This window comes from Mesoplodon bidens (assembly GCF_964165515.1).
Source record: "Mesoplodon bidens genome assembly, chromosome: 2".
NCBI classification, from domain to species: domain Eukaryota; kingdom Metazoa; phylum Chordata; class Mammalia; order Artiodactyla; family Ziphiidae; genus Mesoplodon; species Mesoplodon bidens.
Window position 1 is genome coordinate 61,730,051 of NC_138177.1, and position 27,356 is coordinate 61,757,406.

The window sequence follows — 27,356 nt, forward strand, 5'->3', positions numbered from 1 at the left end:
ATGATTGTATCACCTTAAGTGTCACCTTCTAGACACTTAATAGATTATTTTTGAAGTAAAATAAAAAAAAAATCTTATAGTTGGGGGAGACTATTGAAGTGTCCCATAAAAGTTGTTATTTTTCCTTTACTTGTACAATTTCAAAGGGATTGAATTTTAGTTATTCTCTCTTTAAATAATGACTCAGAAAATTGAGCCCTACATCTAAACACTGAGATAAAAAATTTAGAGCACTTGTATGAGCTATTTTATGTTCTTTTTCAGATTAAGTTAGAGTATGAAGGAACATTATTTTCTGAGTGGAGTGTGCCGGGAACTTGTTCTATAAAAAATAAAAGGTAAGTTTTTGCTGTGAAACTCAATGTATGCATAAAAACCATTCATATAGTGTGGACATTCAGATTCAAGGCTGTGATTTAATGTAAATTTCTTTACATTAATAGATGTGAAAAGAAAGACAAAATCACTTTGAAAATAGGAGAGAAGTAAACTATTGCTATATTTTTTTATTTTTCTTATTAGCAAAGAATGGAAGTTTTTAGGCTTAAAAAGTAGTAGGGGAATCTCATATGCATCTATACTTATTTTTCCTTTCCCATTGTTTTTAAATGCTAGATCACCCAAGACAGAACTACGTTGTTCTTCTCCTGGTATTCAGATTATAAAACCAATTGTTACGGGCCCAGTAAGTTGATTTTAATGATAAATTAATAAATCTTAAGTAATCATCCCTGTTACATTTTATTTTGCCTTATTTTCAATGTTTTAACTTAACCTGTTTTAAATAGTTGAGTTGTAACTATAAATAAGAGATATTTTAAAATTATTGTCAATATATCATTAATTTTTAGATGTATCTCATAGCAAATTATGTTATGAACTGATATAGTAGTTCCCCACTTATCCATGGTTACACCTTCTGTGCTTTCAGTTACCCACGGTCAACTGTGGTCCAACAAACTTAAATGGGAAATTCTAGAAATAAACAATTCACAAGCTTTAAATTGCAGTTGTTCTGAGTAGCATGATGAATTATCATGCCGTCCCGCTCCATCCTACCTGGGACATGAATCATTCCTTTGTCTAGCATATCCTACCCATTAGTTACTTAGTAGCTGTCCCAGTTATCAGATCTATTTTTGTGATAATGCAATGCTTGTGTGAAGGTAACCCTTATATTACTCAATAATAGCCACAAAAGTGCAAGAACAGTGATTATGACAATTCAGATATGCCAAAGAGAAGCAATTAAGTGCTTCCTTTAAGTGAAAAGGTGAAAGTTTTTGACTAAATTAGGAAAGAAAAAAGATCATATTGGTATAATTATTTTACTTTATTATTGTTGTTGTTAATCTCTTACTGTGCTTAATTTACAAATTAAATTTTATCATAGGTATGTATGTACAGGAAAAAACAGTATATATAGGGCTGATTTGGTACTATCTGCAGTTTCAACCATGCACTGGGGGTCTTGGAATATATCCCCCATGGATAAGAGGAGATCACCATATATGATTTTTACATTAGCTTTTTTATTAATAAATATATTAAAGCCCCAGTTACCACCTTAATGATAACAGTACTCCCAGATAAGTGGGTCTCAGATCATATATTCCTATGACAATATCAACAATTAAAGAGCCATTTCTAGGAGATTTATTTGTATTCCACTATATTTTCTTCAATTCAGGAAAGCTATGTGAATGCAAATAAATAAGAATAATGTTGAATCCTCTCTAGTCAATAATAATAATAATAATAATAAGGAATTTTTTATTGGAATATAATTGCTTTACAATGTTGCGTTAGTTTCTGCTGTATGACGAAGGGAATCAGCTATATGTATACATGTATCCCCTCCCTCTTGGACCTCTCTCCCACCCATCCTACCCAACTAGGTCATCACAGAGCACCGAGCTGAGCTCCCTGTGCTATACAGAAGGTTCCCACTAGCTATCTATTTTACACATGGTAGTGTATATATGTCAATCTAAATCTCCCAGTTCATCCCACCCCCTCTTCTCCCCCATGTCCACATGTGCATTCTCTACGTCTCCATCTCTATTCCTGCCCTGCAAATAGATTTATCTGTACCATTTTTCTAGATTCCACATATATGCAATATATAGTTGTTTTTCTCTTTCTGCCTTACTTCACTCTGTATGACACACTCTAGGTCCATCCACATCTCTAAAAATGACCCAATTTTGTTTCTTTTTATGGCTGAGTAATAGTCCATTGTATATATGTACCACATCTTCTTTATCATTCATCTGTCAATGGACACTTAGGTTGCTTCCATGTCCTGGCTATTGTAAATAGTGCTGCAATGAACATTGTGGTACGGACTCTTTTTGAATTATGGTTTTCTCAGGGTATATGCCCAGTAGTGGGATTGCTGGGTCATATGGTAGTTCTATTTTTAGTTTTTTAAGGGACCTCGATACTGTTCTCCATAGTGGCTGTATCAATTTACATTCCCACCAAGAGTGCAAGAGTGTTCCCTTTTCTCCACACCCTCTCCAGCATTTACTGTTTGTGGATTTTTCAATGATGCTCATTTGACCAGTAGCTCATTGTAGTTTTGACTTGCATTTCTCTAGTAAATAGTGATGTTGAGCATCTTTTCACATGCCTCTTGGCCATCTGTATGTCTTCTTTGGAGAAATGTCTATTTATATCTTCTCCCCTTTTTTTATTGGGTTGTTTGGTTTTTTGATATTGAGCTTCATGAGCTGTTTGTATATTTTTGAGATTAATCCTTTATCCATTGCTTCCTTTGCAAATATTTTCTCCCCTTCTGAGGGTTGTCATTTCATCTTGTTTATGGTTTCCTTTGCTGTGCAGAAGCTTTTAAGTTTCATTAGGTCCCATTTGTTTATTTTTGTTTTTATTTTCATTACTCTAGGAGGTGGGTCAAAAAGGATCTTGCCGTGATTTATGTCAAAGAGGGTTTTGCCTATGTTTTCTTCTAAGAGTTTTATAGTGTCCAGTCTTACATTTAGGTCTTTAATCCATTTTAAGTTCACTTTTGTGTATGGTGTTAGGGAGTGTTCTAATTTCATTCTTTCACATGTACCTGTCCTGTTTTCCCAACACCACTTATTGAAGAGACTGTCTTTTTTCCATTGTGTATTCTTGCCTCCTTTGTTGTAGCTTAGGTGACCACAGGTGCATGGGTTTATCTCTGAGCTTTCTGTTTTTTCCCTTGATCTGTACTTCTGTTTTTGTGCCACTACCATACTCTTTTGATGACTGTAGCTTTGTAGTAGAGTCTGAAGTCAGGGAGTCTGATTCCTCCAGCTCTGTTTTTCTTTCCCAAAATTGTTTTGGCTAATTCAGGGTCTTCTGTGTTTCCATATAAATTGTAAAATTTTTTGTTCTAATTCTGTGAAAAATGACATTGCTAATTTGATAGGGATTGCATTGAATCTGTAGATTGCTTTGGGTGGTATAGTCATTTTCACAATATTGATTCTTCCAATCCAAGAACATGGTATGTCTCTCCATACGTTCGTGTCATCTTTGATTTCTTTCATCAGTGTTTCATAGTTTTCTGAGTACAGGTCTTTTGCCTCCTTAGGTAGGTTTATTCCTAGATATTTTTTGTTGTTGTTGTTGCAATGGTAACTGGGATTGTTTCCTTAATTTCTCTTTCAGATTCTTCATTGTTAGTGTATAGGAATGCAAGAGATCTCTGTACATTAATTTTGTATCCTGCTACTTTACCAGATTCATTGATTAGCTCTAGTAGCTTTTTGGTAGCATTTTTAGGATTTTCTATCTATACTATCATGTCATCTGCAAACAGTGACAGTTTTACTTCTTCTTTTACGATTTGGATTCCTTTCATTTCTTTTTCTTCTCTGACTCCTGTGGCTAGAACTTCCAAAAGTATCTTGAGTAATAGTGGTGAGAGTGGGCACCCTTGTCTTTTTCCTGATCTTAGAGGAAATGGTTTTAGTTTTTCACCATTGAGAATGATTTTTGTTGTGGGTTTGTCATATATGGCCTTTTATGTTGAGGTAGGTTCCCTCTATGCCTACATTCTGGTGAGTTTTTATCATGAATGGGTGTTGAATTTTGTCAAAAGCTTTTCCTGCATCTATTGAGACAATAATTTAATTATTAAATTTAATTTTAAAATTAAATTTTATTTTATTATTAGTAATTTAATTCTTTAATTTGTTAATATGGTGTATCACATTGATTGACTTGCATATATTGAAGAATCCTTGCATCCCTGGGATAAATCCTACTTGGTCATGGTGTATGATCTTTTTAATGTGTTGTTGGATTCTGTTTGCTAGTATTTTGTTGAGGATTTTTGCGTCCATGTTCATCAGTGATATTGGTCTGTAATTTTCTTTTTTTGTGATATCTTTATCTGGTTTTGGTATCAGGGTGGCCTCATAGAATGAGTTTGGGAGTGTTCCTCCCTCTGCAATCTTTTGGAAGAGTTTCAGAAAGATGGGTGTTAGCTCTTCTCTAAATGTTTGATAGAATTGTCCTGTGAAGCCATATGGTCCTGGACTTTTGTTTGGTGGAAGATTTTTAATTACAGTTTCAATTTCACTATTTGTGATTGTCTGTTTATATTTTCTATTTCTTCCTGGTTCAGTCTTGAAAGTTTGTACCTGTCTGAGAATTTGTCCATTTCTTCCAAGTTGTCCATTTTCTTCGCATATAGTTGCTTGTAGTAGTCTCTTATGATCCTTTGTATTTCTGTGCTGTCAGTTGTAATTTCTCTTTTTTCATTTCTAATTTTATTCATTTGAATCCTCTCCCTTTTTTTTCTTGATGAGTCCGGCTAGGTTTATCAATTTTGTTTATCTTCTTGAAGAACCAACTTTTAGTTTTGTTGATCTTTGCTATTGTTTTCTTCATTTCTATTTCATTTATTTCTGCTCTGATCTTTATGATTTCTTTCCTTCTACTAACTTTGGGGTTTTTTTTTGTTGTTGTTGTTCTTCTTCTTTCTCTAGTTGCTTTATGTGTAAGGTTAGATTGTTTATTTGAGATTTTTCTTGTTTCCCGAGGTGAGATTGAATTGCTATAAACTTCCCCTTAGAACTGCTTTTGCTGCATTCCATAGGTTTTGGGTCATTGTGTTTTCACTGTCATTTGTTTCTATGTATTTTTTAATTTAATCTTTGATTTCTACAGTGAATTCTTGGTTATTTAGTAGTGTACTGTTTAACCTCCATGTGTTTATGTTTTTTACAGTTTCTTACTGTAATTGATTTCTAATCTCAGAGTTGTGGTCCGAAAGGATGCTTGATATAATTGCAATTGTCATAAATTTACCAAGGCTTGATTTGTGAGCTAAGATGTGATCTATCCTGGAGAATGTTCCGTATACACTTGAGACGAAAGTGTATTCTGCTGCTTTTGGGTGGAATGTCCTATAAATATCAATGAAATCTATCTGTTCTATTGTGTCACTTAAAGCTTGTGTTTCCTTATTCATTTTCTGTTTGGATGATCTGTCCATTGGTGTAAGTGGGGTGTTAAAGTCCCCACTATTATTGTGTTGCTGTTGATTTCCCCTTTTATGGCTGTTAGCATTTGCCTTATGTATTGGGGTGCTCCTATGACAGGTGCATAAATATTTATAATTGTTATATCTTATTCTTGGATTGATCCCTTGATCATTATATAGTGTCCTTCCCTGTTTCTTGTAACAGTCTTTATTTTAAAGTCTATTTTATCTGATATGAGTATTGCCACTCCAGCTTTCTTTCAATTTTCATTTGCATGGAATATCTTTTTCCATCCCCTCACTTTCAGTCTGTATGTGTTCCTAGGTCTGAAGTGGGTCTCTTGTAGACAGCATATACATGGGTCTTGTTTTTGTTTCCGTTCAGCCAGTCTGGGTCTTTTGGTTGGAGAATTTAATCCATTTACATTCAAGGTAATTATCAATATGTATATTCCTATTACCATATTCTTAATTGTTTTGCATTTGTTTTTGTGGGTCTTTTTCTTCTCTTGTGTTTCCCGCCTAGAGAAGTTTCTTTAGAATTTGTTGTAAAGCTTGTTTTGCGGTGCTGAATTCTCTTAGCTTTTGCTTATCTGTAAAGCTTTTGATTTCTCTGTTGAATCTGAATGAGATCCTTGCTGGGTGGAGTAATCTTCATTGTAGATTTTTCCCTTTCATCACTTTAAATGTATCCTGCCACTCCCTTCTGGTCTGCAGATTTTCTGTGTAAAAGCAGCTGATAACCTTATGGGGATTCCCTTGTATGCTATTTGTTGCTTCTCCCTTGCTGCTTTTAATTTTTTTTCTTTGAATTTAATTTTTCTTAGTTTGATTAATATGTGTCTTGGTGTGTTTCTCCTTGGGTTTATCCTGTATGGACTCTGCAATTCCTGGACTTGGGTGGCTATTTCTTTTCCCATCTTAGGGAAGTTTTTGATTCTAATCTCTTCAGAAATTTTCTCAGACCTTTTCTCTTTCTCTTTCTCTTCTCCTTCTAGGACCACTATAATTCGAATATGGGGCATTTAATGTTGTCCTAGAGGTCCCTGAGACTGTCCTCATTTCTTTTCATTCTTTTTTCTTTATGCTGCTCTTCAGCAGTTATTTCCACCATTCTATCTTCCAGGTCACTTATCCATTCTTCTGCCTCAGTTATTCTGCTATTGATTCCTTCTTTTCATTTCAGTTATTGTGTTGTTCATCCCTGTTTGTTTGTGCTTTAGTTCTTCTAAGTCCTTGTTACACATTTCTTGTATTTTCTCAATCCATGGCTCCATCTATTTCCAAGATTTTGGATCATCTTTACTATCATTACTCTGGATTATTTTTCAGGTAGGTTGCCTATTTTCTCTTCATTTATTTGGTCTTATAAGTTTTTACCTTGCTCCTTGATCTATAACATATTTTTAGTCATCTCGTTTTTTTCTTTTTTTTTTTTTTTTGAACTGTGGGGCTGTGTTCCTGTTGTGCTGGTTGTTTTGCCTGAGGCATCCAACACTGGAGTGTGCAGGCACTTGGTTGGAGCTGGGTCTTGGTGCTGAGATGAAGACCTCTGGGAGAATTTACACCACTTAACATTCCTTGGGATCTGAGCTTCTCTGTTACTCCAGTGTTTTGGACTCCACACACACACCACAGGAGCTCAGGCAAGATCCTGCAAGCTACGCAGTGCGGCAAAAAAAGAAAAAAAAGGCAACAAACAAAAAAAAAGCAGAATAACAATAAATAAAAAATAAAATAAAATTAGAAAATTAAAAATACATTAGAAAAAATAAAAATAAAAATGAAATCACCACAACAAAACAAAACAGAACCAAAACAGCAAAAAAAAAAAAAAAAATATATATATATATATATATATATAATTTTTAAAATGAAAAAATAAAATAAAAAATAAGATTAAAAAGTAAGAATTTTTTTTGAAAAAGCTGGAGGAGCCCTGGGGGCTATGGGGCTCAGACCCAGGACCTGAGCAGACAGAAAAAGCATTAGCAGGCAGTGGGGCTTAGACATGGGACCAGTGCAGCCAGAAAAGCCCTTAGTTGAGGGGTGGGGGTTAGGTCCAGGACCTGTGCGTCTGGAAGAGGCCTCAGCAGGGGTGCTTAGGCCCAGGATCTGACCAGTCAGAGGGGACCATGTGGGATTCAGGCCCAGTACCCCAGGAGGCTTGCCAGGGTGCAAGTGGCAGGGGAGATGCTGGCCGCGCTCCCCTCTGATCCCCCAATCCCCAGAAGGTCCCTCTCCGTCCACATCAATCCGCATGCCATAAGTGGACCCCTCTGAGTGTAGGAACCTCTCCCCTCCCCCAGCCTCCCTCAAGGGTGCCAGTCCCATCCTACCTCCAACTTTTCTTCCCCCCACTCCTTCCTTCCCTGTCCTACCTGGTGACGTGGGGAATCCTCCTGTCCCCTTTGGTGTCTGAGGTCCTCCACCAGCACCTAGTAGATGTGTCCTCCTACTCCACCATCTTCACTCCACCCCTAACAATAAGGAATTTTAAAGCAATGGCACCGTACTAGTTCATAACAAAGTACTGCCCACACACCTTATAGTTGATGTTCCCACATAAGTGTATCTAAAGCCATTGCTGTGTAAAGACTTCATGTGACAAGTCCTACCTTTACTTTGGGGCTTGTGCCTTCTTTTTACTTTTATTTTTTCCCATGAGTAAAGTGTTTCTCTAAGTTCTGTTGCTTTCCTTTTACTTAGTAACCTGTATTTTCAGGGAACATGTAGACAGGGTGAAGTGGGAGAGGCCAGATGAATATAGTAGTTCACAATTCAATCCCTGTAGATTGAAAAATATTTGAAATTGGCTTTTTGAGTTTGTGTGTTTCCCAGTTTCATGAACACAATTCCTGAGGAAGTAAAGGATTTCTCTCCCTTTTGTTATGTGTTGGAAGTCCACATAAATGTGTAATGTTATGTAAAAAATATGTACACACTAATATATGTATATATAGGAATATATTTGTCATTTATATATAGTGCTCAGACCTTACAGCCTTTAAGGAGGTATGTGTGATTTTTGAAATGCACTCAAAAGGCCTCAGTTAAAACAACCAAAGAATGTCTCCAAGCATTGCCAAACACTTCTTTGCAAGCAAATTCATCTCTTGTTGAGAACAATTAAACAAGAAAATTAATTGAGTTGTGTTTCATTGAAGAAGACTTTTGAGGAAAATTCAGTTTTCCTTTGTACAGTTGCAGAGAACACTTCTGTGTCCAGATATTGGTCGGGGGGGTGGGTGGTGGTTCAACATTGACCAATTCTCCTATATCAGCTGGGGGTACTACCATTCAAAGTTCCAGCAATATCTACCTAGAGTTAATGTCACATCCCACAAGTTAAGGGCTCAGTCCCACAAGACTGCACCCACTTCAGTTGCCAATATTAAATCCCTGGTTGTCACCTATACTTCTGACTAACTGGTGATAAATCCAGGTTCCCATAACTTTCTCCTCAATTTCAGTAATTTGCTAAACAACTCGCAGAACTCAGGGAAACACATTTACTGGTTAAAATAAAGAATATGGTAAAAGGATCCAGATGAACAACAAGGTCAAGAAGTACATAGGGCAAGGTTCAGAAGGGTTCTGAGTACAGGAACTTCTGTCATTGTGCAGTTGGGTACATCACCTGCTGGCATGTGGATGTGTCCACCAACCTGGAAGCTCTCTTACTCTCGTACTTTAAGGATTTTTATGGAGACTTCATCAAGTAGGCATGATTGATTATTGACTCATTTTCCAGCCCTTCTCCACTCTCCAGAGAATGGGGGGAGGCTGAGCTGAGAATGGGAGGCTGAGCTGAGAATGGGAGGCTGAGCTGAAAGTTCCAAGCTTTTAACCATGGGTTGGTTTTTCCAGTGATCATTTCCCAGCCAGGAGCCCACCAAGAGTTACCTCATTAGAACAAAAGGAATTTAGGGGCTCTGTGCCAGATGTTCCTATTACTCAGGAAATTAAAAAGTGTTAGGAGTTAGGTGTCAGGAACCAGGGTCAAAGACCAAATATTAGGAACTGGGGGTAAAAAATATATATATATATATAATATGTGAAAAGATGTATATATATAATTTCACAAAGACAAATATAATAGAAGCAATCAGTCATCTAAATTTATCATAGTTTCTTTTGCATTTTCTTTTAGGATTTAGAAGAAGAACGCTATTTATCTGTGGACAGTTCTCATACTTGCTTTCTGTGGTATTATAAGGTTATGTAAGTAATGCAGAAGAAAGGTAATTAATGTGTTTTAAGAGTATTTAGCTTTAGTTAACCACAAATTGATTATCTGCATTATAGTTTCCATATAAGCTTTTATTCACCAATCAAGATATCCTCAAATGTACCCAACTAATGCCCAACTAATAGTGAAGAACAAACAGTAAAAATAACAATAGCAACCACTATTTGAACATATACTGCTTCTACATGGTCATACTTTATGTAAATTAGCTATGTCAGTTTTCATAATTACCAGTTAAATGTAAGTATTACTATCTTTATTATAAATGAGGGATTGTAAGCTTGGATAGGTTAAATAATTTGGAAAAATATGCAGCTACTAAAAGATAGCATTGGAAATTGACTCTGGTTTTTCAGATTACAGGCTTCTTCTGTTTCCATTGTATACATTATATTCCAAAAGCACTCTTGTTTTTTTAGATAGCTCTTCAAACTCTTTTTAACATGATGTTGAATGAATATAACTAAGAAGGAAAAACTGGTACAAGAAAAAATAGTTAATAGCATTATAAAATCAATAAGTAAAATGCATCAATGAGTCAGAGTTTTGTTTTTGTTTTTGTTTTTGGTATCATAGTCCAAGCATATCCTAAGCACTGTATAGGATAAAAAGAACTGTCTTATGTGGTCCCTGCTCTCCAGATGACTGTAATGTACCTAATTCTTTTTATCTACTTAACATCCCTTCCTTTGAGGGAACCATCCCTCCCCTATTCTGTGGTGAAATTATTAAGTTCATGTGATTTATGTGGTACTACCTCCACAACCCCACATTTCATTGGCCACAGCAATTAGTTGAGGATGGCCATATGACCCAAACAGAACCTATCAGAATACTTGTGTCTTCAGTAAAGCATAATTGTTGCCGATAATTTCACTGTCCTGGTTTACGTGGTCCCTTAAAGTCAGACGGCTCTGCAGTTTATGTGTAACCTTTGAATTGAAAGTCCTGATAGCTAGATTTCAGCAAGCCCCACCAGGAGTACACATTTACCCATTCTTCTCTGAATTACTGCCACTCTCCCCGAGTCTTACCAAGAAGCAAGGTTCTGTAAGTAATGCAAAAGAAAAGTAATTAATGTGTTTTAAGAGTATTTAGCTTTAGTTAACCACAAATGGATTAGCTGATATATTTGTCTACACTTGAACAGATGCTGCATTATCTGTATTACTATAACTTTATTTTTTAAATCTTGAGAAGTGATAGTACAATTACCCACCCCACCCTGACCCCAACTCTTGTCCTCCTTCAGGAATTTCTTAGCTATATCATGGGCTTATTTTTCCTTCCTATAAATTTTTGCAATTGGTTTGTCAAATTCTACAAAAACCTTAGCTGGGATTTTTATAATTTGTCTAAATATTTTAATCAATTTGGGGTGTCTTTCTACTCCTGAATAATATATAACCCTCCATTTACTTAGGTCTTTTTACATGTCTACCAATAAGATTTTGTAATTTTTAATAAAGGTTCCAGGACATTTTTATTAGACTTATTCCTAGGTACTTTTTTTTTGCTATTATAGTCAAATTTTTTAAATTACAATTTCTAACCAGTTATTCCTGTTGTGTAGAATACAATTTACTTTTGAATGTTGATTTATGCATTCAGCAACATTGCTAAACTCTTATATTGTGATAATTTATTTATATATTATCTTGGAATTTAAAAAAATCAGATTACTTGCAAATAATGATGATTTTGTTTTTCTTTCTGATAAGTATGGTTTCCATTCCTTTTATTCTTACTGCATGTCTAGAACATCAAATACAATGTTTCTTAGAAGGGTGATAGCAGGTCTCCTTATTTTATTCCTGATCTTAAAAGGAAGGCTCTCATCATTTCACTATTTTGTATAATATTTGTTACAGGTTATGAGTTAAACTTTACCTGGTTAAGGAAGGTCCCTTTTATTCCAAGGTGGCTGTGAATTTTTTTATGAATTGGTGTTGAAATTTATTCAAAGTTTTTTTCTCTTCCACATAAAAGTTCATACTGTTTTTCTCTTTTACTATGTTAATCTGATGGATAATAGTTATTAATATTTCCATATTAAACTAACCTTGTGTTTCTGGAATAAGCCAACTTGGTCTTGATGAATTAACTTTCATATTCATTGACAGATTCCATTTGCTAATATTATTTAGTTTTTTTTGTGTGTGCGAATATACATGAGTTAGATTAGACTGTGGTTTTACTCCCCTTGTACTATCCTTTTCCTCTTTTGATATCAAGGCTATGCTAGACTCATCATGTAAGTTAGGATGAGTTGTTCCTTTCTGTTCTCTGAGAGATTTTGTATAAGATTGGAAATATATGTTCCTTGAATATTGGATGGAAACTTGCATAGAAACCTACCTGGACCTGGATTTTTTGAGTGGGGGGGGGAAATTTTATAACTATTAACCCAATTTCTTTAATGATTAAAATCCTATTTTGGAGTTCTAATTCTTATAAAATCCATTTTTGTAGTATTTTATTTCCAGGAATTCATCCATGTCTTCAGCAAGCAATTTTAGTATCAATTTTAATGTCATAAAGTTGTGCATAATATCCTCTTATATTTGTTTAATCTCTGAAGTAATTGTAGGTATGCCTCTCTTTTATCATTTCTAATATTTTTATTTGTGCCTTCCTTCTATTTCCTTGTTCTTCTTCCTAGAGATATTTCTATTTTATTAGTCTTTTCAAAGAAAAATCTTTTGGCTTTATTGAGCTTTTGTATTGTTGTCTATTTCATCTCAATTTGTTTTTTACATTATTTCTTTTTTTGAGTTTGTTTTTCTAAAATTTTTGAATTAGTTATTTAGCCTACTAGGCTTAAGACTTCCTTTTTTTTCGAATGTATGTGTTTAAGGAAATAAAATTTCTTCTAAGTACCTCTATAGTTGCATCAACAAATAGTGGAATATCTCATAATTGTAATTTTTCATTATTGCTCAGAAATAATTGTCTAGTAACTGCTACAATTTGTTTGACCAATGAGTTGTTTAGAAATGCATTTTTAAATTTACAGACATGAGTCTTTTAAATTATTGTTTTGTTATTGAATTCTAACCTAATTGTATTGTGATCACAAAAGTGTTAGAATCAAATCTTTGGCTTAGCACGTAGTCAAATTTTATAAATTTCTCATGTATACCTAAAGAAAATATATTTTTGTATTGTTGGATGAAGTATGCTATTATTTCCAGTAGATCAGGTGTGTTAAGTGTACTGTTCAAAGTCTTGTGTACTTATTTGACTCATTGTTGACTTGATATTGGCTAAAATTTCCCACTATGATGGTAGATACGTCACTTTTCCTTGTAGGTATCTAAATTTTTGCTTTTTATTTGAGTTTATATTTTAGGTGCATATAACTTTAGAATTATTAAGATTTTTTTGAGAATTGAAACTTTGTTTGTAGTGACCTTGTTTCTCACTTGTAATGCTTTTCAACTTATGTTCTGTCTTATATTAATATGTTCATGTATCTTTAACCTTTGATTTTCAAGGCCTTAGAATTATTTTTCATTGACTTCTGGCTTCTGCCATTGCAGTTGAGAAGTCTGCTCTCTGTCTAATGGTTTTTCCTTCTTTAGGTAATCATTATTTTCTCTGTAGCTGTTTTAAGAAGTTCAACCTTACCTATTGAGCTATACAACCTTTGCTATTGTAAGTTTCTTTATACTTATCCTACTTTTGATTTATTATACTTCCTGAATCTGAAGATTAAAGCCTTTCATCAATTCTGAAAATTCAGTTACTATCTTTTCAAATCCTGGTTTTCTCTCATTCTCTTTCTTCCTTCTTTTTAAATTTCCATAATAGAAACATGCCACCATTTCATTCGGTCCTTCCTGATGCTTCAAATCTTTTCATATTTCCTATTGTTTTATTTCCCATGACTCATTCTAGACTATTTTTTCAAATGTTTCTTTCAATTTTCTAGTTCTCTCATCATCTGTGTTTAAAGTTTTTAATTCCTAAAATCCTACTATCTAGAGTAAAGTACCATTGTATATTATATTCTACCATTTCTGCATTATTGCATCCATAACTTGCTGTGTAATCTGTTGGGTGCAGTACAAAATGAATATGGAGGGCCTCTGGTTCAAAAGCCAAGGGAAAAATACCATAAAAAGTATTAAATATAAAGCTTTTCCTTTCTTCTGTGGTTACTCTCTACCCGTCATGGCACTTTTTATTTGGAATATAATGTCATGCTCCCTTGGACATGAGAATACTCTTGGGTCAAGTGCAAGCTCATATAGTCACCAGGCTTAGCGTGTGTGCAGCCCATTAGCTGCTCAATTTTCCCTCTCAACAGTCATTGGACTGACATATAATACTTCAGCCAGGGGTGGGGTATGAAGAAGTCAAACCAGACATCTTCCCTTATGGTGGACCTACCACCTCAACCCATAGCTGATAGGCAACCCCCAAGGATATTGCAACCTCTGCACTGTGACACCTTTGGTACCTGTATTGGGGGTGGGTAAGAATCTCATCCCTGCCTAGGTGAGGCCTCCATCAGCCACACTATAATTTTGCTAGCTGGGATACAGGGAGGACAATTGCTGGCATGCCTTACTTCAAGATGTCACAGGACTGAAACACCCTATGCTGACCCTCCTCATACCTGAGCCCAGAACTAGTTTTCAGGACAAGGAGTGAGAAGGGGAAGGCCAGGCAGGACCCAAGGTGCCAGGGCATAATGAGTGGGTGGCCAAGAGCCTGTCCCATGGGGAAGATAAGTAATAGGAGACAGTACTGCATGAGCCAAACCTCCAAGTGCATGCTTCATTTTCCTATCATACTTCACATACAAACCACAAGTTCAAAGATACATTTATTAAGAATTTCAAGACAGAGACTGCAAAGCATTAAACCTCAAGTACAAGGCCCTGGTGAGCACTGCCTCTCTTGCCTGGGCTTTCCTAACCTATTGACTCTGCCCACAAACCAGAATTCTGACCAGAGGGAAGAGAATTAATGGATCAGGTACTGTATTAGCATCTAAACTCTGTTGCTTTATTCTCTCCCTCCCCTAGGATTAGAATACAGAAAAGGAATCATCTTTTTCAAATTCACTGTAACAATGTTCTGCTTCATCAGTCTATCCCAGTACTCTCTACCTACTATCTGTCTATCCACTTAAACTGCTTTGGCAATGTTACTGAAAGTTTAATGGGATTTTTTTAGTCCTTTTACTGTTTGATTTCTGTACCACATTTAATGCTGGGTATCACTTATTTCTTCTTAAAACTCTCTCATTCCTTCACTAACCTAATACCAGTATCTTCTCTGTCTTTCTTTTTTTTTTTTTTTTTTTTTTTGCTGTATGTGGGCCTCTCACTGTTGTGGCCTCTCCCGTTGCGGAGCACAGGCTCCGGAAGCTTAGGCCCAGCGGCCATGGCTCACGGGCCCAGCCACCCCGCGGCATGTGGGATCATCCCAGACCGGGGCACGAACCCGTGTCCCCTGCATCGGCAGGCGGACTCTCAACCACTGCGCCACCAGGGAAGCCCTTTTCTTTTTATTATATATTATTTTTAACTGTAGTCACCATGCTGTACATTAGATCCCCAGAACTTATTCATCTGCTTCCTTTGCTGTGCAGAAACATTTTAGTTTAATGTATTCTCACTTTTTGATTTTTACTTTTGTTGCTTGTGCTTTTGATGTCATATACAAAAACTCATTACTAAGCCTGATATCAAAGAGATTCTTCCCTATGTTTTCTTCTAAGAGTTTCACAGTTTGGGGTATAATATTTAAGTTCTCAGTCCATTTTGAGTTGAGTTTTTAAAATTTATTTATTTTTGGCTGTGTTAGGTCTTTGTTGCTGTGCACAGGCTTTCTCTAGTTGCGGCGAGTGGGGGCTACTCTGTTGTGGTCTGTGGGCTTCTCATTGCGGTAGCTTCTCTTGTTGTGGAGCACGGGCTCTAGGTGTGTGGGCTTCAGTAGTTGTGACGCACGGGCTCAGTAGTTGTGGCTCACGGGATCTAGAGCACAGGCTCAGTAGTTGTGGCGCATGGGCTTAGTTACTGCGCGGCATGTGGGATCTTCCCAGACCAGGGCTCAAACCCTTGTCCCCTGCATTGGCAGGCAGATTCTTAACCACTACACTACCAGGGAAGTCCTTGAGTTGATCTTTTGAGTGGTATATGGTAAGGATCCAGTTCCATTGTTTTGCATATGGATATCCAATTTTTCCAACACTATCTCTTCAAGATTATTCTTTGCCCATATCCTGTTCTTGGTGCCCTTGTCAAACATTAGTTGACCATATTTGTGAGGGTTTAATTCTGGGCCCTTATTCTGTTCCATTGCTCCATGTATCTATTTTAATGCCAGTACCATACCGTTTTGATTACTATAGATTTGTATTGTACTTTGAAATCAGGAAATGTGATGCCTCTGGCTTTGTTCTTTCTCAAGATTGCTTTGACTCTTTGGGGTCTTTGGGGTTCCATACGTATTTCAGAATTGTTTCTTCTATTCCTGTGAAAATTCCGTTGGATATTTGATACGAATTTCATTGACTCTGTAGAAGGTTTTGGGTAGTATGAACATTTTAACAATATTAGCTCTTCTAATCCATGAACATGGGATATTTTTCCATTTATTTAAGTGTTCCTCAGTTTCTTTCATCAATGTCTTATAATTTTTTGTATATAGATCTTTCACTTCCATGGTTAAATTTATTCCTACGTATTTTATTATTTGTGTTGCTATTGTTGCTTTCTTTATTTCTTTTTCAGATAGTTTATCATTAGTATATAGAAATGCAACTGATTTCTGCATGTTGATTTTGTATGCTGCAACTTTCCTGAATTTATTGATTAGTTCTAACAATTTTAGGGTGGACTCTTTAGGATTTTCTATATACAAGATTATATCATCAACAAACAGAAAATTTTACTTCTTTCTTTCCAATTCTGATGCCTTATTTTTCTTTTTCTTGCCTGCTTGCTTTCTCTAGGACTTCAGTTATTATGTTGAATAGAAATGGTGAGAATGAGTGCCCTTTTCTTGTTCCTGACCTTAAAGGAAAAGTTTTCAACCTTTCATGACTGAGTAGATGTTAGCTGTGGTGTGTCATATCTTGCCTTTATTATGATGAAGTATGTTCTTTCTATATCCAATTTGTTGAGGGTTTTTATCAATCAAGGATAATGTATTTTGTCAAACACTTTTTCTGTGTGAATTGAGAAGATCAAATGATTTTTGTCTTTCAGTCTATTAATGTGGTTATAACATTGATTTATTTTCATATATTGCATTCCAGGGACAAATCTCACTTGATCATCATGTATGATCCTTTCAATATGCTGTTGAATTTGGTTTGCTAGTATGTCACTGAGAATATTTGGATCTGTATTCATCAGGGATGTTGGCCTGTAGTTTTCTTTTCTTGTAGTGCCCTTATCTGGTTTTGATATTGGGCTAATGCTGCACTTGCAAAAAGAGTTTTGAAATATCCATTCCTCTTCAGTTTTTTGGAAGAGTTTGGAAAGAATTGGTATCAATTCTTCTTTAAATGCTTGGTAGAATTCACTGATGAAGCCATCAAATACTGGGCTTTTTCTTTGTTGGGTGATTTTTGCTTACTGATTCAAGCTCCTGACTCATAACTGGTTTGTCTGATACTCTGCTTCTTCATGATTTATTCTTGGTAGGTCATATATTTTTAGGAATTTATCCATTTCTACTAGATTGTCTGATATTTTGGCCTATAATTGTTCATAGTAGTCTTTTAAGATTTTTTTTTAATTTCTGTAGAATTGGTAGTGATTTTCTCATTTTCATTTCTGATTTCAATAATTTGAGTCTTCTTTCTTTTTTTGTAGGTAGTCTAGCTAAAGTTTTGCCAATTTTGTTTATCTCTTTAAAAAATTCTTAGTTTTATTCTTTTTTCTTTTTTTGGTCTCATTTGTTTCTGTTCTATTTCACTGTTATTTCCTCTCCTTTGCTAACTTTGAATTTAGTTTCTTTCTTTTTCTTTTTTTCTATTTTCTTCAGGTATAAAGTTATATTGTTTATTTGAGGTCTTTCTTTTTTCTGAGTGTGGGCATTTATCACTATAAATATCCCTGTTTGACTTGAACTTTTATTGCTCCATCCCATAAGTTTTGTTATGTTGTGTTTTTATTTTCATTGTTTTAAGATTTTTTTTAATTTTCCTTTTTTATTTCATCTTTGACCCATTGGTTGTTCAGAAGTGTGTTGTTTAATTTACACATATTTGTGAATTTTCTAGTATTCTCTCTTTTATTGATCTAGTTTCATACCATGGTATGAAAAGATGAAGAAAAATCAGAAAAGATACTTGGTATGATTTCTTTTAAATCTTTAAAATCTTTTAAAATTTGCTAAGACTTGTTTTTACCTCACATTTGATCTCTCCTGAAGAATGTTCCATGTGTGCTTGAGAAGACTGTGTGTTCTGCTGTTGGATGGAATGTTCTTTAGGCCCATTTGGTGTAAAGTATAGTTCAAGTACAGCATTCCTTTATTGATTTTCTGTCTGGATGATATATCCATTGTTGAAAATGGAATCCTCTACTATTATTATATTGTTGTGTATTTCTCCTTTTAGATCTGTTAGTTTTTGCATAATATATTAGATGCTCTGATGTTGGGTGCATATATATTTACAATGGTTATTTCCTCTTGAATAATTGGTATTTATCATTATATATTAAATTTCTTTGTCTCTTGTTACACATTTTTACTTAAAGTCTATTTTTCCTGATATAAGTATAGCTATCCCCACTCTTTTGTTTGTTTGTTTTCATTTACCTGGAATATGTTTTACCATCCCTTCACTTTGAGCCTATATATGTCCTTGAAGCTGAGGTGAGTCTTTTATAGGCAGCATATAGTTGGGTCTTGTTTTTTATTTATCCACACAGCCACTGTATGCCTTTTGATTTACATTTAAAGTAATTTTTTTAAGATAAGGACTTGTTAATGCTGCTTTATTAATTATGTTCCGGCTCTTTTGTATCCATTTGTTCCTTTCTTCCTCTCTTGCTGTTCTTTTGTGAATTGATTATTTTCCATAGTGGTATTCTTTTACTCCCTTCTATTCATCTTGTATGTATCTACTATAACTGGTGTTTGTGTGGTTGAAACATCTTATAGATATAACAGATTGTCTTTTCATTTTTTATTGAAATATAGTTGATACACAATATTGTGTTAGTTTCAGGTGTACAACAAAATGATTTAGTTTTATGTGCATATATTTTTTTCAGATTATTTTCCATTATAGGTTATTAATAGATTTTGAATATAGTTCCCTGTGCTATACAGTAAATCCTTGTTGCTTATCTATTTTATGTATAGTAATTTGTATATGTTAATCCCATACTCCTAATTTATACCTGCTTCCCATTCCCCTTTGGTAACCATAAGTTTATTTTCTATGTCTGTGAGTTAGTTTCTGTTTTGTATATAGATTCACTTTATTATTTTATAGATTCCACATATAAGTGGAATATAATATTTGTCTTTCTCTGACTTACTTCACTAAGTGTAATATTCTCTAGGTCCATCCATTATTGCTGCAAATGGCAATAATTCATTCTTTTTATGGCTGAGTGATATTCCATTGTATATATGTACCACATCTTCTTTATCCATTCCTCTGTTGGTGGACATTTAGGTTGCTTCCATATATTGGCTATTGTAAATAGTGCTGCTATGAACATTGGGGTGCATGTATCAAATTAGAGTTTTTGTCTTTTCTGGATATATACCCAGGAGTGGGATAGCTGGATCATATGGTAGCTCTGTTTTTGGTTTTTCAAGGAACTTCCATATTGTTTTCCATAGTGGCTGCACCAATTTGTATTCCCACCAACAATTTAGGAGGGTTACCTTTCTTCCACACCCTCTCCAGCATTTATTGACTGTAGGCTTTTGATGATAGCCATTCTGACCAGTGTAAGGTGATACTTCATTGTGGTTTTGATTTGCATTTATCTTAATAATTAGCAGCATTCAGCCTCTTTTATGTACCTGTTGGCCATCTCTATGTCTTCTTTGGAGAAATGTCTATTTAGAGGTCTTTTGCCCAATTTTTGATTGGGTTGTTTGTTTTTATTATATTGAGTTGTATGAACCACTTGTATATTTTGGATATTAACCCTTTCTCAGTTGCATCATTTGCAAATATTTCTCCCTTTCCATAGGTTGTCTTTTCATTTTGTTGATGGTTTCCTTTGCTGTGCAATAGCTTTTAAGTTTAATTGGGTCCCATTTGTTTATTTTTGCTTTTATTTCTTTTGCCTTGGGAGACTGATCTAAGAAAACATTAGTACAATTTATGTCAGAGAATGTTCTGCCTCTGTTCTCTTCTAGGAGTTTTATGATGTACTATTTTATATTTAGGTCTTTAAACCATTTTCAGGTATTTTTTAATATGGTGTGAGGGAGTGTTCTAATTTCATTGATTTACATGTAGCTGTCCAGTTTTCCCAATACCACTTGTTGAAGAAACTGCCTTTTCACCATTATATATCCTTGCCTCCTTTGTCACAGATTATTTGACCATAGGTGTGTGGGTTTGTTTCTGAGATCTCTGTTCTGATCCATTGATCTACACATCTGTTTTTGTGCCAATACCATATGTTTTGATTATGTAGCTTTGTAGGATAGTCTGAAGTCTGAGGGTTATGCCTCCAGCTTTGTTCTTTTTCCTCAGGATTACTTTGGCAATTCTGGGTCTTTTATGGTTCCATATAAGTTTTAGCATTATTTGTTATAGTTCTGTGAAGAAATGTCATGGGTATTTTGATAGGGATTGCACTAAATCTGTAGATTGCTTTGGGTAATATGGCCATTTTAACAATATTAACTCTTCCCATCCAAGAGCATGGGCTATATTTCCATTTCTTTAAATTATCTTCAATTTACTTTATCAGTGTTTTATAGTTTTCAATGTATAGATTTTTCACCTCCTTTGTTAAGTTTGTTCCTATTTTTTTAATGAGATTTTTCAACAGGATTGTGTTTTTACTTTCTCTTTCTGATATTTCATTGTTAGTATAAAAATGCAACAGATTTCTATATATTAATCTTTTGTCCTGCTACCTTGCTGAATTCATTTATTAGTTCTAGTAGTTTTTGTGGGGAGACTTTAAGGTTCTCTATATAGAGTATCATGTCATCTGCAGATAGTGATAGTTTACTTCTTCCCTTCCAACTTGGATATCTTTTATTTATGTCTCTTGTTTGATTGCTGTGGGTAGGACATCCAATACTATATTGAAGAGAAATGGTGAGTGTGGGGATCCTTGTCCTGTTGCAGATTTTAGTGGGAAGGGTTTCAACTTTTCAGCATTGAGCATTATGTTGGCTGTGAGTTTGTCATAAATGGCTTTTATTATATTGAAATATGTTCCACATATACCCACTTTGGTGAGAGTTTTTATCTCGAATGGATGCTGAATTTTGTCAAATGCTTTCTCTGTGCCTATTGAGATGATCATGTGGTTTTTGTCTTTACTTTTCTAAATGAGGTGGCTGTGTTGCTGCCTGGGAGCAGGGCTGCCAGATTTGGCACTAAGCTGTGGTGTGGAGTGGATGGAGCCAGGGCACTCTGAGTGGCTCCTTGCCATATACTCCTGTCCAGGGCCTGTCCACCTGAGATTTAGAGCCTAGCCCCACGTTCTTGTGGTGCAGCCCTGTGTGCACACTGACAGTGTCTGCTACATCTGGACTCACCACCACTGTGTACACATGCTGATAATGGGCTCTGAGGCTCCCCCTAGTCATACCCCATGTTCTTCAGTTGTCTCTGCTTAGCTAGAGTCCTCTGCCAGGGCCTGCCTGCCCAAGATTCAATGCTTGTCCACTCTGTATTCTTGTGACATCACCCAGTGTGCCCACTGACATCTGCCAGGTTTGATCTGCTGCTCCCATGTGTGTGCTGACAGTGATCTCTGCAGTTCTGCCCAGATCATACCCAAGGTGTCCCATCTGTCTCTGCATAGGTAGAATGAATCTTTGCTAGAGTTTGCACCAGGCAGTGGTGTACAGAGAGCAGGGCAAGGGTGTTTGCCCCTTCAGACTGGGAAGTGCAGCAAGGCAGCAGCCACCAGTGCAAGTCTCTCTCTCCTCCTTGATTGTTAGCAAGCCAGCATGTATGCACTCCTTGAGAGCAGAGTCTAGGCTTCTCCAGTCCTTCTGTCTGTCTCAGTGGATTTCCCAGCAGGTAAGTGGGCTCCCTAGGACAGCCAGTGAGGATCTTCTCTTTCTTACAGATCCCCTCCATGGGTGCCGGTCCTGACCTGATGTGCTTTTTTTTTCTGTCCTACCCAGTTATGTGGGGATCTTTCTTGCAGTTTTGGTTGTTAGGAGATCTTCTGCCAGTTTTCAGTTAGTTTTCTGTGAGACTTGTTCCACATGTAGATGTATTTTTGATGTGTTTGTGAGGGAAGGTGAGCTCCACATCCTCCTACTCTGTTATCTTGATCCCTCTCCAAAATCTATAACAGATTATTTCAAGCTAATAACTACTTATCTTCTATTGCATACAAAACCTCTACCCTTTTACTATCCCTCCATATTTTATGTTTTTGATGTCACAATTTACATCTCTTTATATTCTGTTTCTACTAATAAATTATTGTTGCCATAACTGTTTTTAATACATTTTGCCCTTTAACATTTATGCTAGAGGTAAGTGGTTAACACATCACCTTATTAAAATATTAACATATTCTGAATCTGACTATATACTTGCCTTTACCAGTGTGTTGGATATTTTCATATGTTTTAATTTTACTAATTAAAGGCCTTTCATTTTGGCTTTAAGAACTTTTCAGCATTTCTTGTGAGACAGATCTTATGATGATGAACTTCCTCAGCTTTTGTTTGTTTGGGAAAATCTTTATCTTGCATTCATTTTGAAGGACAAATTACCTGGGTAAAGTGTTCTTGACTGAGAGGTTTTTTTTTTCTTGCAGCACTTTGAATATATCTCCCCTGGCCTACTCTCCCCTGGCCTGCAAAGTTTTTCCTAGAAATCCACTATTAGCCTTATGGGGTTTCCCTTTTTGAGAGAATTTTTTTCTCTTGCTGCTTTTAAAATTTTCTTTTTTGTCTTTAGTTTTATACATTTCCATCTTAATGGTCTTGGAAAAGATCATTTGAGATTGAAATCTTGGGATGACCTGTTAGCTTCATGAACTTTGATGTCAAATCTCTCCCCAGGTTTGGGAAACTCTAAGCTATTACACATTTTTAATAAGCCTCTGCCTCTTTTTCCCCGTCTTTTCCTTATGGGACTCCAATGATGCATAGATTATTTCTCTTAATGGTGTCCTATAAATCTCATAGGCTTTTGTCATTCCTTTTTATTCTTTTTGCTCTTCTGACTAGATAATTTCAAAAGATCTGTCTTTGGGTTCACTGGTTATTTCTTCTGCTTGTTCCAGTCTGCTGTTGAAGTTTCTTATAAATTCTTCACTGCAGTCATTGTATTCCTCAGTGCCACAATTTGTTTCTTCCTTATGTTTTCTACCTCTTTGTTGAACTTCTCATTTTGTTCTAGTATTGTTTTTCTAATTTCATTAAATTACTTGTCTTTGTTCTCTCATAGCTCTCTGAGCATCTTTAGAACCCTATTTTGAATTCTTTATCAGGCTATTTGTGTATATGTATCCATTTCCTTAGGGGTCATTGCTGGAGTTTACTGTGTTCCTTAAGTGGTGTCATGTTTCCCTGATTCTTCATGGTCCCTGTAGCTTGTGTAGGTGTCTGCACATTTGTAGAAGTAGTCAGCACTTCCAGTTGTCACAGACTGACTTCATTAAGAAAAAACCTTCACCTGTGGTTGTGCATGCTGGAGCATTCTGTGACTGCAAGTCTAGTGGTGTGGGGCACCACGTGCAGGAGCAACTGGTGGCTCTGGATCCAGTGGGGCATGTTTCATCAACTCAGTCCACTGGGGTCCAAAACATCAAGAATTGCATTGTGTTTACCAAATGCTGCAGGGTGACCAGGGTGACTGCAAGGGCTATGATAGTCCTCAGCAGTGCTTCCAGGTCCAGTAGCTAGGGACCAAAGCAGGCAGCGCTAGTGGCCCAAGCCAGTACTATGCACATGCTCAGCTGTAGGGTTTAGTTTTAGATGCCTGTGTACTGGAGGGGATTTTTTTGATAAACTTCATACTTTCTGAACTTTGGGCACATTTGCCTGTCAGGATTTATAGTACTTATTTTCAGTGGCTTTCTCATATAACAGATTGAACGTATAAAATATTATTTTTGTTATGCAGTCTCAGCAACTCACTGCATGCACATTTACTGATTCCCCAAACATCTTCATTTTGTTTTGTACCTAATAATGTACTAAGCACTATGCACAAATGAAAACACAGTCCTGAGTCATTGACTTTTAGAGATTATATGATTTTAAAAATACAGATATCTTTAAAGTGACAATAATTACTTTCTAAAAAACATATAACTAAACATACAAGTGAATGTTGCTCCTTTAAGAAACTTTACACTGAATGGCTGATAAATGAAGCATTTGCAGTGCTAATTGATAAATTTGGTTTTGACATAAATTAAAACATGTAAACTCTGTAGAATTCTTTTTTGGGGGGACCATGCTATGTGGCATGCAGGATTTTAGTTCCCTGACCAGGGGTTGAACCTGCAGCCCCTGCATTGGAAGCACGGAGTCTTAACCACTGGACCATCAGGGAAGTCCCTAAACTCTATAGACTTTTTAATGTGCATTGATCATGTCAAATTTTTAAAGAAGATTAATCATGCAACTTTGGCTATGTGAGCTTACAGTATTATTAAGAAAGTATATAGATTCATGCCCCTCAGCCTTTTGTTGACAACACATGAGGATCAATAATTATATTTAATTATTGACATGAGTTTTTTTAACATTTAGTATGTAATCATTTATGTATCTGTGATGGAATATAAAGAGAATATTCAAAGATTTATAAACATGTATGTTGAAAGTAGAATATTCAAACTAATATTTAACATGCTGTTTACTAAAATATGATTTCTTTTTTTCCCAACAGAAATTTCACTAACAATTTAACCCAGGTAAAACTTTTTAAAGTTTTTGTATATCCCTCATATATTACTACTATATTATTTCCATCTTATCTTCCATATTTACTAGAAGAGGAATTTTCTAAACTAATTTTCAATAAAATTCGCTTAGAGCAGTGGTTACTCAAGTTATAGACTAAGATTCCCTAGGTCTTCACAGACCATTTTAGAAGGTCCACGAGGTCTGTGCTTTTCCAGCTACATATCTGTGTGAGGATAGATTTCCCCCCATATACTTCCACCAAAATAACATATACCAACAGCTTGAATGTAGGAGCACAGATGATAAGCCAGCTCTCTTCTACTAAGGCAGATATGAAAGAGATTTTACAATGTAAAATGTAAAACAACCAATCTTCTTACTATTTTTTATCTTGGAAAATAATTATTTTTTCATAAAAATAGGTTAGTTAATGTTAATATGTAATAGGTCTATCATAAATTTTAAAATAAATTAATAAATATCTTTAAATATTCTCAATTTTAATTTGTTATATGGTAATAAATATTGATAGAGCTAACCCACATAAAACAACAGCTCTGTGGGATTCTCAATAACATTTAAGCCTATGAAGGGATTTTGAGATCCAAAAATTTTGACATCTGATTGGAGGCTGATTAGAAGTATGACAGAGAGATATATTCAAAAATTTGAAAATTGAAATAAGGTGGTAATATTTGGAAACTTAAGCTCTATAAATATTTCCATTTTCTCAACATAGTGATTTAGTGGAAAGAAGAGGCAGAAAAATAATAAGAAAAAATAAACTTCCTATATTGGATCAAGAGGGCTGAATGAGCTCATGTGTTCATATGTATCCCTATCCCAGTCCCAGTTGACATTATAGGATTATTTATTAAGTAAGTCTATAACTATAACAGTGAAAAAAAGGAAGAAAGAGTATTATCCGTGGATAAGGTATTTTAAGACAGAAAATAGAAACTTCTAAAAGTAGAATACCTATTACAGACCCAAATAATGCAGAATAGCCTCCATCTTGCTCAAAACATATAGAAATGCCTTTACAAAATACGTGTGTATAATACTAGTGTAGACTTTTACATTAATATTGGTACGCATGTGTATAGAATTTAAAAGCAAGTAAAGGAATTTCCTAGTTGTCAGAAGTAACTAAAGAACTAAAATCCAGAGTTAGAGAAGAATGAATTCTGAAGTAAGGTAATTAGACAGAATATAAGCCCTAGTAGACAAAGGGTGATGTTTTAACATGTGTGTGGGAATAGAAAATGAAGCCTCCAACCTATGGGAGAGGGAGGAGCTGAAACTAACCTCCCTACACAAAGCTAGGATTTATGAAAGGTCTGTAAAATGAGAACTAGTAAGGCTTCACTCACTGTCTTAGAGTAATTTCAAATAAATGATACATCGTTTTGGGGGCTGTAAATGGACAAGGAGTTACCTTCAAAGAGTTTCAGGTGGATGCCCAAGTTAAACACCTCTCAAGAGGTTGGGGAACCTAGAGCCGAGTGGTAAACACAAAAATACAAGCAGTGAAACACATAGGGAGGAGGCAGAGGTGATTATAAAATCCATTTCATAACCAAGGGTGTATAGGACTCTCATAGAAAACAAACCCTCTGAAAATAATCTCAAAATAAAAGCTATAAACCACAAAAATAGACAAAACTGCCTGGAATAGACACACACATAAACTTTCTCACACATATGGAGAAAGTTCATACTTTTCAAAACTAAAGATGAGAACCATCTGAAAGATGATTAAATCCATATTTTAAATGGTCACAAAGATAAAAGAAGGGATAAATACAAAGAAAGCAAGAATGAGGATTATGCATAATTGTACAACATTGAAAAGTATCCTTTATAAATGTCTTAAGATGAAAAAATAGGCATCTAAAAACAAAAATTCAGGTTAAATAGAAGACTACATACAGTTGAGAAAATTGCAGAATTAGTGACTTGGAATGGGAGTCATGCAGAATGTAGAACATAAAAATGAAAAGATGGAAAAGCATCGATGAACTATGAACAAGCAGCATGCAAAAAGGAGACCCCAAACACAGTAAGATAAACAAAATGAGAAGACAGAGAAATATGCAGCAGATGAAGGATCAAGGTAAAAACCCACCAGACCAAACGAATGAAGAGGAAATAGGCAGTCTACCTGAAAAAGAATTCAGAGTAATGATAGTAAAGATGATCCAAAATCTCAGAAATAGAATGGAGAAAATACAAGAAACGTTTAACAAGGACCTAGAAGAACTACAGAGCAAACAATGATGAAAAACACAATAATGAAATTAAAAATACTATACAAGGAATCCATACCAGAATAACTGAGGGAGAAGAATGGATAAGTGAGATGGAAGACAAAATGGTGGAAATGACTACTGAGGAGCAGAATAAAGAAAAAACAATGAAAAGAATTGAACAGAATCTCAGAGACCCCTGGGACAACACTAAACACACCAACATTCAAATTATAGGGGTCCCAGAAGAAGAAGAGAAAAAGAAAGGGACTGAGACAATATTTGAAGAGATTATAGTTGAAAA

At 35.3% G+C, this 27,356-nt stretch overlaps 1 protein-coding gene across 1 annotated transcript in view; it reads left to right on the top strand.

Moving 5' to 3' along the window:
• CATSPERE (catsper channel auxiliary subunit epsilon) overlaps positions 1-27,356 on the top strand; it is a gene marked incomplete at its 3' end in the record, with an annotated part of 259,766 nt that overhangs the window by 38,246 nt on the left and 194,164 nt on the right. Inside the window, exons 3-6 of the mRNA XM_081221981.1 lie at positions 265-338; positions 616-685; positions 9,636-9,706; positions 24,787-24,811. Of these exons, the coding sequence (XP_081078107.1) occupies positions 265-338; positions 616-685; positions 9,636-9,706; positions 24,787-24,811 (240 nt within the window). The remainder of the gene's footprint in view (positions 1-264; positions 339-615; positions 686-9,635; positions 9,707-24,786; positions 24,812-27,356) is intronic.